The following is a 14,591-nucleotide window of genomic DNA, read 5'->3' as shown; positions in this document are numbered from 1 at the left end:
ACACATTAAATTTTAACACAATTTTTACTTACAAACAATCTACTTTTAATGGTATAACTATTCTCGAAGTTCTTTTGTTTATAACTGATAGGTTTATACAAAAAAAAATGGTTAGGCTCGAATCTGTATGCTGTAACTAAAATTTATATCTTACAAAATTTAAGTATTTTTTTAAGCTTTTATATCTTACTTTTGCCTTCTTCGTTTAACCTTATCGATTATATATCAGAAATTCACAGTATTTTTATTAACAGTTTTTTTTAATAAATAACAAGAAATTTTCAATAAAAAATTCGCCCTACTCCACCTTGTATTGGTTTATAGACATTGCACAAAAATAATAAATTTCTATAACACAGTTTATTATATACATAAATAATTTATTTTAATCTAATTGCCATTTTGTCTATATATTATTTTGCGCTGTCACAAGCCAGACCGTTACATTAAAAACAAATGATAAGAACTGTTTTTCCGCTGTAAAGTTCTAACTGCCATTTTTAATTTTTTTTTTGTGGTTTAACTAAACTGTAGTATATAAATAATTAAAGCAACGTTATTGATCAGTTTTGAAAGAAAAAATTCTGACCACGTAAATAACTTGTAAATTTATCCTAATAACACAAGCGCTCAACTAACCCATCCTAATTCACCTTTCTCAAAACTAAATCAATTACTGGGCTCTGAATATGGTATTTTAAAGGGGCTTCGTTCCGTTCTTTTTATATTCGCGGTAACGTCGTTATTTTTGTAAAATTGCCAATCACAAATTCAATATTCGTAATCCTTGACAGGGTTTCATTTTTTTAATGAGCAGTTGCACTTATGCAGAAAAGCAATGCTTTTGTTAAGATCGATATTTGGGCATTGTTATTACGGGTCTTCCAAAGCAAATTGTCTCATTATTGAATTCTCAAAATCTAATAAAACAGTCGATTGAATAAATATTTTAATATTAAAAATCGATTTTAGTTTAATGTTGTCACTCGTGCAAACGAAATTTAGATAACGTAATTATTAAAAAAATTGTAACGAGACAATTTTTGAGAGTAAATATTGATGCAGGCAATACAATTATATTTCATGAATTTTTTAAATGTACAAAAGCATGTAATTATCAAGGTTTTTTATAGTTTATTTTTTCATTATATTCATATAATCGAAGCCGGAACAACACGTTAATAATTTATTATCTTCACGATATATTCTATATTTAATAAACAATGAGCAAATGAGGTATTCATTTTAAACTCAGCGCTCTTTCTATTCGAAATCACCGGTTGTCACATTTAACAAAAGTGCGATTAAATTAAGATCACGTATTAACTAAATGTGTCCCTTTGTTCACTTTTACAGTATTCTGACGTATAAATATATTGTCAACAACATAAGCTAAATGCAATTTTACAAATACTTACATAAACTATAACTTGTTAAATTCTCATTCAAAATAATCTACTACCTATTATTTTCTGTTAAAAAGATTGAAGACTTTAAGCGCAGATGTTTTTTGAAATTGCCCAAACAATCTAAAGGCTTGATAACGTGTTTTCATTAATCACAGAATGCTGCGAGCCGGTAGTAATTCTAGCAATCCTACCTATGTAAACATCTTCAGGCTGGTAGTGATCGATATGCCATCTGCCATAATGCCTGTCACTAGCTACTCTTTTACTAGAAAACATTTTTTGTCCGGCTTCCCGACGTTTTTCATTCAATTATTAATGTTGATGTAAATTTAAATTAATTACAAGTCCTGTTACATGCTTGTCTATTCAGATCTCTCAATCAGAGTCGGTTGTTTTCCCTACTAAAATATCATAACATTCATGTCTTATACTATAGTTAGAAACAAACATAGGTACATGAATATTGAAGATGTTCGTATATATAAAATCGATTTAATACCATAGTAAAATAAATGCCATATTTCCAATACTAATCTTCTCGACTATGCTTAAAAGTTTAAAACTTAAGGTACGCAAAAACATCAAAAATTTATATTTTAAAACTGTAATAGGCCACTTTATCAAGTAATGCATCTTGAAGAAATGCATTACTCATACTGATTGACCACCTGGGTCAAATTTTGCGTAAAATCAGGCTGTTCGATTCAACCGCAAAGCGAACGTATATTTAAAGGTTAAAATATTTGAACTAAATAATTAATGGATTTTCTGTCTCAAACAACAAAAGTTTCTAAAATTGTCCTTTTTATTCTAAGCCAAGGTGTGTTTGACTTAAACTGAAACCATTTTTTATTTAATACACAATAAACTAAAATGCCAACGATTTCTAAGAAATAGTATACTGTTGCCCTGGTTGTTAGTTTCCTTTCACTCTAAATTAAACACGTTTCAAATACACTTTAAACCAAGTTGAACCATATTAAACGGTCGTTATGACAATAAAATAAAGCATTTTCCAAGATGTAGCGTAATCATTAGACTCTTTTTGTCACATATAACACTTAGATCAAACATATGTTTTTGTGTGCAATTCGTTACTCGTGCTTTGCTGGGATTTATTTTATTTACACAATACCGTTGCCCTTAAGGTTTTTATCGATTGTTATACCTGACTCTATGAGCAAATATTTGCTTACACTAAAATCTCGGTGGCGCATGTTACTGACACGTTATGGCGTGATTATGGCATAAATTAAATGAAGAAGTCAACCTGTCACATTTAAAATTCAGTCTTCTTTTTACATTTCAAAAATATTTATTGCTTTGCCCATATAAAACATATAAACATTAACCAAATTCTAAAATTCCTAGTAATAAATTCCCTTGTAGAATCTTTTAAGTGTGTTTTCCAATATTTATTTATATTTAAAAGATTGAGGATGCCATTTAGCAAAATATATTTGACATAATAAGCAAAATATATTTAACATATTTTATATAAATATCATAATGTTTAGTAACAATTTAAAGGTTCAATTAAAGCAACTTGTAAATAGTGTTGGTTTTATTTTCATGCAAACAAAATGTAACATTTGCAAATGTTTTTTATTGTAAAACTAATTATCCAAAATATTAAACGCTAACCGAGTACTTTCAACTAAAATATAGGCAAATAACTTTTTACCAGTAAAATGGCGTTGGAATTGGCATTTAAGCAACTACAATAATGAAGTCATTATTCAGAAATGCAATTATTGCGTGATTATCCTTAATACATACTCTATTACGCAGATAGCGCAGGCAATCGCCTGCTAAACACAAGTACAAATTAAATAATAGTAGGCATATTAGTTTGTACGATAATGTTTTTCATTAATTACAAAACAAATTTGACGTGCTATAGAATTGTGCGTTTCCTGGCTTGTGATAAACTGTAGAACTGAGCAGATTTGCGGAAGTCGGTACATAGTTAGGGAGGGTAGGCGTGGAATTAACATTTGTTCTTTTTTGTAAAGATGACGTTGTAATTAACGTTTGTAAACTTATTTAAAGTTGTCAATATACTATCTAATACTTTTAAAAAACTTTAAGTTAGAGATTTAGAAAGATTGTAGAATGTATTCCAAAAATTTCTAAAATATATTTAATTTTGCCGAACCTTTGGTTTAGATTATTTTAAAAGTTTGCATTAAAAGTTTTTATTTCAGTTTAGGTGTACCTATATTTTGAGTTGAAAAGTAAAAAAATAAAATGGTGGATTCCTGTGGATCAAAATGTTTGAAGTACTCTTTGTTTTTCAGCAACATCACCTTTTTCATTTCTGGCATATTTTTGGCTGCCCTGTGTATGTATTGTTTCAGTTTATTTATCAATTTTATTATAAAAAAACTTGTCAATAATTATATAAATTCATATTTAAAATCATGCATAAGGCAAAGAAAAAATAAAACAAAAATTATTTGTCATGAAATTTAGCTGGTTTTCCTGTAAGGCAAAATAGCTTACTAAGTAAAACCAAAAAAGCGCCTAAAAGGAACTCCCCAAATGTTTTAGCATATGTTCTATAACAACAGTTGTTTTATTTAGCTGGAGTTGCTGCGTTTAGCACTTCGGGAGAGTTGCATGAATTTGTTGCCAAAGCTGACTCCCCTCTTTTGATGGACGGTCTCTACATCCTGTTTGCAGTCGGATTAGCTTTAATCGTCATTTCGTAAGCACGTCATAATACTTTTTATTTCTAATTTATCATTACGAGTATAATTGTTTACGGAATAATCATGGGTGGGCACAACTAACCAACAAAGTAAATTCGTTAAACAGTGATTCATTACACAATACATTATCTTCGTTAACTTAAATTAGTGAAATTAAATGCAATGTAACTCAAGTTACTGATAACCGTTAACGTTAAAACGGTTACTGATAACCGTTAACGCCCCCCTTTGTGATTGCCTTTGTAAAGGCTTTTTAGCATTTTTGATTAAATACAGCTTAGTTTTTGTATTACACAACATACTAATTTTAATGTGTTTAAATAAAAGTGTAGGGCAAAATATTTTATAACTGTTTTAAAAATAACTTTTTGATGTAGATCTATTGGGTGTCTTGGCGCAATCAGAGAAAGCAAATGTCTTCTTATTACCTATTTTAGCCTCATCTTAACACTTTTCATTATAGAGTTAACCGGGGTTATTATTATTTTGGTCAAATTGAAGGCCATAGAGGTAAATAAAAAAATATTTAATTCCTTCAAATACTAAGGTCAAATTTTATTATTAAACTAAAACTTACTATGCAGGGCTACCTGGTTGATGCGTTAAAAGTGAATGATACTGGAATGACAGCAACACAGAAAGATGCTATCACCTACATTAGAGAGGTAAGTTGTTTCGCTTACAACAACCAAGCTAATAACAGTTTAATTTAGGTTACCATATTTATAGTCTAACGAAAATTATATATAGTTTATATAAATTAACATTTTTATTTTTACACATTAACAATTTCTTTTATTGTTTTAAGGGATTAGAAAAGGTAGAAAAGAAATATCATTGTTGTGGCATCACAGGACCGCAAAACTACAACACAGGTGAAGTTCCAATGCAATGTATGCACAAGTAAGTAAGAATTATCTTTTTAGAAAATAAAATAAAGCAGTTTAACAACTATAGGCTTATAAAGATATAGTGATTTATTTTAACTCCATCTATAATTAATATAACCTTAGTAAAATAAAATAATTGATTTTTTGCAGTGTGACATCAATTGAGTTAGAGAACGGTAAGCATTTTATTTTTACATATTGTTTTAGGTAATATTATTATTATTTTTATGGGCCCCTTAAACAAACCCCTTTAACATAATAAAAAGAAAAACATCTTAATTATAATCCCACTGTTATGATAAAAAAAATTTAAAAAAACTCGAAGTTGCAAAAGTTCAAACATTTCAATTTAAACAGAAAAAAAATAGTTTAAAATTATAAAAAAATAAACTATAAACTTTAATTGAAAATAAAATCAATTTTTAAACTCTCTGACAAATACTAGTAAAAAATGTTTACCCTTTTGAAACAAGTTTATACTTTTTTTTAGGTAAGAACGTGACGGTTGTTACTGATGAGCCTTTTAAAGAAGGTTGTTTGGCACCTATTCGACCTTACCTCTATGCAGCCGGGGGCGTTGCAATTGGAATCATGGTACTTCAAGTTATGATCATGCTGTTCACGTGTTGTCTGATCTCAGAGATCAAAAAGGATTATGTGCCAGTGTAAATGTTTAGTGTTGTTTATTTCCCTTCTCAAGATCATTATTTAAAGTTTAAAGTTTATTTGTCATGTAAATTATAAAAATCAGGCACCATACTGGGCTACATAAAACCTAGTTTTACTCGTAAGGTTAACTTATTTACCCATTGCCCAATTTTTTTTTGTAAATTTAAATATTTAAGAATTAAACTCACATATAGTTATCTTTTTACCTATCGGTACAGACTTTAGACGTGCAATGTATTAGTTAAATAGTTAGCGCAATTTAAATAACTTGTTATGTTTTATACTATCAGTAGATTAAGATGCCAAGAACACCTCCGAAAATGTAAATAAAAAAAATTATATATATCATTTAAGCAGGCAATAAAGTTTTGACATGTTTATGGTGACGTTTTCCATGCTTTAATGATTAAATAATTCGAATTGTTGTTTTGAAAATCAATAAACAAGTACTAATTGTAAATTGACTGTATTTATTAACCTTGACAAGAAAACTTAAACTTTGGAATTCGCTCGATTTGATTCCAAAACTTATTCTAAACTTCCTGATAAATAAAAGACAGTCAAAGTCTAAACTAATTTATTTAAAAAACATCACGCCATTTTAACAAGGTTGCAAAATTGATGGCTGGAGTTTTTTGTTTCTTTTTGATTAAACGCTTGATGGCAGTAAAGAACGAGTTTTATAGTCTGTAAACACAATAGTGAGTTCCAGTCAAAAGGTTGTCTAGATACAATAACACGAAGCTTTGGTCTGAACTAAGAAAATGTTACTTTATGTAAAATACTTACATGTTATTACTTTGAATTTTTTAACTGGGTTTTACCCCCTACTATATTCCAAAAAAATTTGCATATTGTTTAGGCATTGCTATACCATAGTCCCTTTCGGGAATATTTTATACAAGATAAGTTCTTATTTACCACAGCGACTTTAACAAACACTTTACGTAAAGTTTAAACAATTAAACAACAACAAGAACCAAAAACAGTTGTGTTATTTTAATTTAATATTTGTAAAGCGATTGATTATTTAATAACATTAGATTGGTAAACATGTTGCTTGACCTTTTATTTAAAAAATATTCCTATTTTAATAAATTAGACTAAAATCTGTTTAATATTCGATGTTTTCAAAATATATATAAAAATTTGTGTCAGATTGAAATCTAAGAAATAATAATTAGGTCAGTTTAAACAATTAATTCACCGGAAACAGCATTTAAGTTTTTATTTTTAGAGAAACATACGGGAAAAGCTTGGCATTATAATTCAACAAAACGAGTCTGGATTATTTTACAAAATATAATCTAGGCCCGAATTCTATTTTCAAACTGGCATTTTAATAAAATGTCACCAAACCAAAATCCACGTCGTTTTTACAAAAAAAAACGTTTAACTTGTTTTTCAAGTTTACTCTACGTCGCTTATACGTACGCGGCAGTGTGCACCCGTTTTTTTCTAACATGGAAATTGATGTAACGTAAAGCACAATGCATGACATAATCCGCATTGCGGATGTCCATTAATATCCAATCTAATTTAAGATGTCATGCGTATACTAAATAGTCAGTAAATTCTGAGTCTAAAAAAATACCAAAACGTCACAATGATTTGTAAAAATACTCGCGTACTTTATATTTATTATTTATAGATGTTAAATATTTCTAATTGATATAAATATCAACGGGTGTCCAACAAAATTATAATTTTTTTGTTTTCGTTTAAAATATATTTGTTCCAAAAGTTGTTGTTGGCTACGTTCTTGTGTAAAATAAAGACAAGAATTGTGATTTTATGCAAGGTAGTTATTGAAGGTAAATTATTCGCTTGGTTAAACTTAATAGGCTTCAAACTTTGAGAGAAAGAAATATATACAGTTTATATCTTAAGAGAAGTATACTTATTAGACTGTAACTAATGCCCTAAAAATTGGCCAATTAGAGCGCGTCCTATAGAAGACGCCCTTGTCAATAGCCAATAGGGAGAAGGCAAACATGTTTTGCCGAAAATGTAATCACAGACTTAAGAAAAATGGGTTTAGTTGGATTTGCTTTATTCGCGAAACAATAAATTTTAAAGAAAATTTTTGTATTTAAGGTGATTTGTCAAAAGTAGTTTAGTAAAATTTGTCATTTTTAATTTGCTATTCTTACAAGACAGATTAAAATGAGAGTAATAAACTAAAAATATTTTTATATAAAAGTAAACGCTTTACATAAAGGGGTTGAAATTAGCATAGTTCCTAGGATTTGGTAAACTTTTGTTTAAAAAAAAATATGATGTCAGTATTGGTCACAATACAAATAAAGTAAGGGACTTTTTCCAACTAAGAGAACCCGCAATAAACAACCCTTTTTCTGTGACGTGTTTCCGTCACGTGCTGACTAATAAAGTCTCAACCAATAGGAAAGCGGCGTAGAGTCGACGCCCTCGAACAAAGAACGATAATTATATATAGAATTAAAATCGCTAACTGAGAAGTGATTTGAAAAACATGGTTGTTATACTTCTTAGTATAGTTCGCCAAGAGGTATAATAAGCAGCGTCACAGGCCTTTCCTTTATTGCTTTTTCTATAGTCAACTCAGCGTGCAAATATCGGACTTTGTACCAATTGTAAGTGGAGCTTCGTACAGTCAATAAAGAGAATACCGGATAATAAAGGCTGACGAAATATTTGTTATGTTTAAATTGACTGCGGGTTCGATTGAGTTTTTAAAAACTGCAAATCATTTTTATACTCAAAACGGAAAAGTTAAATATAACAATGAACCTGTTTATTAGCTTTGTTTTTTTTGTTATAGCATCTCAATGAACTTACCGGGTTATATTTGTATTTTGCCTGGTATTCGTGGACGTGACATAATATATTAGTTATCGATTAATGTGCGATAAACAAGTTACCCTAATTCAAAACAACACGTGGCTTGGGGCAAAAACACAAAAACAAAAGTTGTATACGTGACCTGTGTGGCAAGCGACTACTTTACGAGAAAAGAATTTTACAGCGATGCCTTTTTTCCAACACATGTGTCTCTTTAACTTTACTAGTAGGAGAATCAAAGATAGAAAGCAATTGATGTATTGCTCAATAAAACCTTTGTAGCAGGTTTAACTCAACCTAATAAGTTTTTGCAGCATATATCACAACTAGAAAGTTTAGTTAGTTTGGTCGAACTGTAGCACGTCGGTGCAAATTAGAAGCTGAGTTACGTCGTCCGGTACGTTGGTATTAGTATGTATACAAATGACGTCATTTTTAGAGTGATGTATATTTTGCAACGTAATCCCGGTCTTCGTGTTACGTGTGGTGAGCTAATAGCGTCACCCATATTAAGAAAGTTTTACGAAAATGTAGAGCCGTATAATCAGGTTAATGCCCCGGGCTGACAGGTTTTAAATTGTTTTTATAATTATGGACTAGATGGACGCCAGTTTTCGGTTTTAATTCTGCAAACGTAGCAGCTTTAAATTTTAAAATTTTTGCTGCAAAATTGCTCAAACAGAATTTCATTTGCAACTGTTTTAGGGATTAGTAACAGCAGTAAGAACATTTTGTTTGTGTTGTTTCTACTAATGACACTTGACGATTATATATTTTTAGATTCAATTTTTTAGTATCAAATACTTTACGTTAACTAACAATCATCATGAGCGTTACTTTCTACAATCAACAATGGTGCCCAAAATCTCAAAGCATTTTGCTTGCCCTAGAAGCTAGTGGATTAGAGTAAGTTAAATAATTAATGCTTATTTATTTAACATATTTTGTTTAAGAAAATGTGGAATGGGCTAATTGTGCAACAAAACGTATTTTATTTAACTAATTTTGCGCAATATGTTCATTGATATAGTATACCAAATTGACGTCATACAATGACAGAGTTAAACAATTCAAATTTTATTTTAATTTCGAAAACAGATTAAATTTCGACTAGCCAGCACTTTCGTAACTTATAATTTCGCAACTTTCAAATACGAAATTTACTCGCATAACAACATGTTCAAATTTCTTAATCAATGTTTGTGTGGTTTTGAATAGATGTCTTTATTCTCTAAATCTGTAATTTAGCCCTTTGCTTTTTTAATACAACCACCCCTACACAAGGTGGTGTGATTTAAAACCAACGGCGTAGTACTTTTCCATAAGACACGCCGGTAAGCGATAGGGCCACTGAACACACAAACGTAATGGCACTTTAAAGCAAGCGAATGCTTTCAAAATTTTCCACAATTTAAGAGCAAGGATGACATTAAAATAAATTTAAAATTTAATTTTTAGGAACATTGTTTCAATTGTTTGAAAAAATATAATTTAGTAGGAGAATAATAACCCCTTATACGTAATACAATACGACGAGTGTTCTATCGGGCTTTTTACCTGTAACTGGACTTTGATCACTATCTTATGTTTTAGATACAAGCTCGTTACCTTACCTGAGAATTTGGATCATACATGTGGAGAGAATGGGTCAAAGGTATATTATGTCTTAAATTTGAAGAACCAAAAATGACCTTTAAAATTTCTTAATTTCTGACAAGAAAAAAATAATTAAAAAGAAAGTGAAACATAAAATCGTATTAAAATTGATAGACCCCAGCCCTACAATGCAATGGATTCACGGCTATGCAAGACTACGGAGAATCAATCCAATTTATTAACAAATTAACCAAGCAAAACAAGGAAGATGCCCAACAAAAACGACAAGAAAAAATACTCGATCATTTTACAAAATACGTAAGTAACCCCCTCGTTAAAAATTTTTAATGATAAATAATAAATGACTTAAAAAATTTCGAGCTGTAAAAATTTATGATATTATGTCCAAGCTAGCAAACCACTTTAATTTGTTGTTAGTAAGTATATAGCACACAAGCTTTATATTCGAATTTTAGATTCTCCCCTATTTCGAAAAGTCGATTATTCTATCCAGCCCTCGCGAAGGATTAGATTTGTTTATTGAAGCCCTTTCGTATCTTGAGAACGAACTTGTCATGTTGGGAGGGAAATTTTTTGGTGGATCGGAGCCAAACTTTGTGGACTTTGGAATATTTCCTTACCTCGATAAGGTAATATAATTTAAAAAAATTGTCTTGAGCGTATGCCGATAAATGCGCCCTTTAGCATATAACTTTTCCCCCAAATGGATCACTAAACAAAGAAAAAACACTTCCTGTCGTAAATGGAGCAGACGAACGATCTACTCTTACATACACTAAACCTTATATATTTGTATAATCGATCCAAAGTTCGCGCTGTAAACATTAAAGTACTACTTTAAGTTAGTTAATAATTGGACTTTTTTACACACAGATTGATTCGTGGATTCCACAATTCGAGACTGCAGCTTGTGGCCGAGTTTTGGTCTGGGTTAGAAATATGCGCAACAATCCCTTGGTGGCGAAGACCATGTACCCCGAAGCAACCGCAATCGAGCATAAACGAAGATACTCTGCTTCCATCTTAGCTAGAAATGCCGCTTAGTATAGATTTTTTGGGAATAAACTTTCACTCAGTTTTTTTTTTATAAATTGTTTATCTTGTCCTCGCATTTTTTGTTTGATTTTTATTATCTGGAGACGTTTAGTACACCGTTATTGCAAGGTTATAAAATGTTTAACATTTTAAATTTTACAGTTGACCTAAATTAGTGCTGCAGTTCAGCCCGTGCAACAACTATTGTTATTTTGTACAGTAACTAATTTTTCATAAAAAACCCGCTCTATTTTAAAATATATAACCTGGGTGTATATTTATCTGTTTTACTTTTCATATTATTTTATACAAATTTGTGATGTGGAAATTCTAATACAACTTTTACTAGATAAGCTTGCTTGAGAATAATTTTTTCAAACCATTCAATATCGGATCTCAGAACTTAGTTCAATTATTTCAATATTTAATTTATTTTAAGATAAAACACGGTGTAATAACGAACATATATAGATTACCACTATTTCTATTAGTTTTTCTGCGAATAAGTATTAAAAATGTAAAGGCACAGACGTAAAATTTTTCTTGGTAAAGAAGTTCTTCATCAGAGACTTTTTCAAGAGATAAAATAGAAGTACGTATCTACATTTACCCTTGTAACAACCTTTTCCGATTCCCTTATACTATAAAGGTTAAAATTTGCTTTCAATAAAATAAATATATCTCTAATGTTTAACATTGGTTTTGCATACTCACCTTGTTATACAGCGTAAATACCATAATACAAAATCCAGCATATTTGATATATTATAAATAGTGTAAAATTCAAAATATATAAAAACAATATTGCAATTACACAACCTGTATATCACCCTTACAGTGTATACAACAGTTAAGTGTAATGTTATCAAACACAGCTTTGGAATGGAATCTGTCGATCACTGTTCTGTGGTCTGATTTCACACAAGATTGTGGCAACAAAAATTTGCCGGGTCTTTTATTTGGAGAGGTGGGATTAGAATTTTGATGCTCACTTAGTAGCTAATTTAAAACAAAAAATGTTAATAAAATTGATTTAATGTATATATATAAATCTTAACAAATTGCAATATATTGTACAGTTATATATACCTGTAAAACATATTTTTCAGCAGGGGTTGGTAATGGGACTTCGTTGTGAATAACATTAACACATATTTGTTTTGAATCTTCTAATATGTGATTTGATAATTGGTTGGCAATTTCTTTACAATATTCATCCATGGTTGAACTTTTTTGGTTGATTGTCGAAATTCGATCAGGAATTTTTAGGGTTAATTTTAAATTTTCTAAAGTTCTAAAATAAAATAATAATAAATGGACTGTTACTAAATAGAATAAACATAGTAAAGTTATTTTATTACTGCAAGGCCTGACAAAGTGTTAGCAAACAAGTTATATCAACCTTGTGATAGTTTGTAAATTTTCACTTCTTCTCCAATGTTCCTGCAATAAACCTCTCACCCCACTTTCCATCTCTCTTGCTTGTCTTTCCTGTTTATTTTAAACACAATTTTTATGTTTTATGGCTATGTTAAATGGAGGTATTAATAAAAGAGTGCAAACAAATAAAGAATAAACTGAGTCGTTATAATAAATCAACTTAAAACTGTTTGTGCAACAAGTTTGGTAAATGTAATAATAAATCTAAAGATTCAGCGTATAATAATATTTACTAACATATAAAAATCTTTAATCTTAATACTATATTGGGGATTGTCTGATAGAAGAAAAAATAAAATTTAAGTGAACTTTATAATTTAAACTTTAAATTACAAAACTTACATGTGTGCTTTTCCACTGAATATAACCATCACACTGTAACCTGCTCGCAAGAAATTTACTCCTCCAAACATCACAAGTTATCTCCAATCTTTCCAACTCATCTTTTTTCTTCGCTAACTCCACTCCCAACTCTCCAATCTATAAATAAACAAAGACATTGATGAACTCAAATTTTTACATAAATTTATAATAGAGGTTTATAAAAATATTTAAAGAGTAAATATTTTAAGATTTACCTCCATAGCAAGTTGTGCCTTTTCAGTAGACAACCTCTCATAATGATATCCCAATTCCTCTCCAACTGATGCAACTAACAATCTTTTTAATTCCTGGTTCACCTAAAATATTAAAATTGCAAGGTATTAATATCTTTTTTTTAGTTTTAAATCTCATTTTTATAGTTTTTTTATTTTTTTTATTTACAAAACGATAATTAACACTATAAAGCAACCAAACACAACTGTTCATGAAGTTGTTCACTATGCCACTCTCATACTATTTATTTCTTCTGTTTAAACATACAAGTCCCGTGATACAGAAAACAACGGGATAAGATGTGCCCACGTAACTAAAGGTGTTAGCACGTGACTAGGGACCAGTCTGGAAAGTAGGGCACTGTGCATAGACCAGAAATTTTGGTACGCGTGCACGAGCGGTCACGCATTTTTTTGCTTGCACGCACGAGATCTCGTCGAAAACTGCCCTACTTTCCAGAGTGGACTAGAGACAGATAACAAGTAAAAGTGAACAATAAAATGGCGGTTTTGTTACAATATCTATAATTTTACAAAAATATAAAAAATTTACTTGAATTTGTATTTGAAGGTGATCTTTTAAAATGTTCTTTTCTTCTTGTAGATTTTTTTCACTTAAAGAACTTTGATGTAGCCGAGGACTTGAAGGTGAGGAAGTTCTTGGGCTACTTTGTAGTTTTTCACTTGCATTAAAATCAACAAAAGGAATTGGAGAGATGGGTCTATTTTCTACATTTTTATCTAAATGTTTATAGAAAAATAAAATAAAAATAATATTTTTATAAATACATTAAAGGGATGATATATAAATTTTTAACTACTAAAAACTCAAAGATTAGCAAAAAAAGTTTTTTAACATTTTTAAATCAAATAACTTATAATATAATTATTTTTTAACTAAAAATGGGTAATGGAAATGAACCGATGAATGAGCTAATAACCATACTTTTTATGGAAAAATAAAAATTTCAATAGGTTAAATATGAGCTTACGTTGAGGAGGAGAGTAAGGTGCATACGTTGTTTGTGAGTAGTTTTGTGAAGTTTTCTTGGATTCAATCTCAGCTTCTCTTCCATCTCCACCTATTCTCTGTGAACTAGGGTATGAAGGTTCTAAACAATGAAATTAAGGCAACTATTGTTACCAAAAGCTAGTGCAAAAAAGAATCAAAATTCTTTAAATTGGAACCTATTTTAAATCAACTTATAGATAATTTTAAATTTGTGATAAAGTCTTAATTTTGGATTAACATTTATAAACAAATTTACAAACAATAAATTACCCTACCACGATCAATTTGAACCACTGTAGGATGTGATGAAAGTCTTGGAGATTCCATTTTCTTAGTTATAAAAAAAGAATATTTTTAAACTGTTTAAGAGCGTTTTGATCTTCATA

At 29.7% G+C, this 14,591-nt stretch overlaps 3 protein-coding genes across 3 annotated transcripts; 2 read left to right on the top strand and 1 right to left on the bottom strand.

Moving 5' to 3' along the window:
• Positions 1 to 3,607: 3,607 nt before the first annotated feature.
• Positions 3,608 to 6,112, top strand: LOC145743338 (tetraspanin-18-like). Its single transcript, XM_082561275.1, has 7 exons — positions 3,608 to 3,753; positions 3,996 to 4,119; positions 4,501 to 4,633; positions 4,708 to 4,788; positions 4,932 to 5,026; positions 5,164 to 5,189; positions 5,504 to 6,112. The coding sequence occupies exons 1-7, from the start codon at positions 3,660 to 3,662 to the stop codon at positions 5,680 to 5,682; spliced, it is 732 nt and encodes a 243-aa protein (XP_082417401.1). The 5' UTR covers positions 3,608 to 3,659; the 3' UTR covers positions 5,683 to 6,112.
• A 2,666-nt stretch (positions 6,113 to 8,778) lies between these two features.
• On the top strand, positions 8,779 to 11,623 carry LOC145743113 (pyrimidodiazepine synthase-like). Its single transcript, XM_082561007.1, has 5 exons — positions 8,779 to 9,411; positions 10,099 to 10,159; positions 10,276 to 10,419; positions 10,578 to 10,751; positions 10,996 to 11,623. Exons 1-5 carry the CDS (start codon positions 9,332 to 9,334, stop codon positions 11,164 to 11,166), a joined length of 630 nt encoding a protein of 209 aa, XP_082417133.1. The 5' UTR covers positions 8,779 to 9,331; the 3' UTR covers positions 11,167 to 11,623.
• Positions 11,574 to 14,591, bottom strand: LOC145743111 (golgin-45-like). Its single transcript, XM_082561006.1, has 8 exons — positions 14,481 to 14,591; positions 14,186 to 14,305; positions 13,747 to 13,934; positions 13,176 to 13,277; positions 12,940 to 13,077; positions 12,560 to 12,648; positions 12,247 to 12,451; positions 11,574 to 12,156 (listed from the first exon to the last, which is right to left on the bottom strand). The coding sequence occupies exons 1-8, from the start codon at positions 14,530 to 14,532 to the stop codon at positions 11,968 to 11,970; spliced, it is 1,083 nt and encodes a 360-aa protein (XP_082417132.1). The 5' UTR covers positions 14,533 to 14,591; the 3' UTR covers positions 11,574 to 11,967.

The sequence above is a fragment of the Corella eumyota genome, chromosome 2 (genome assembly GCF_963082875.1).
Source record: "Corella eumyota chromosome 2, kaCorEumy4.1, whole genome shotgun sequence".
Taxonomy (NCBI): domain Eukaryota; kingdom Metazoa; phylum Chordata; class Ascidiacea; order Phlebobranchia; family Corellidae; genus Corella; species Corella eumyota.
This window is presented reverse-complemented; position numbering and strand designations above follow the sequence as displayed.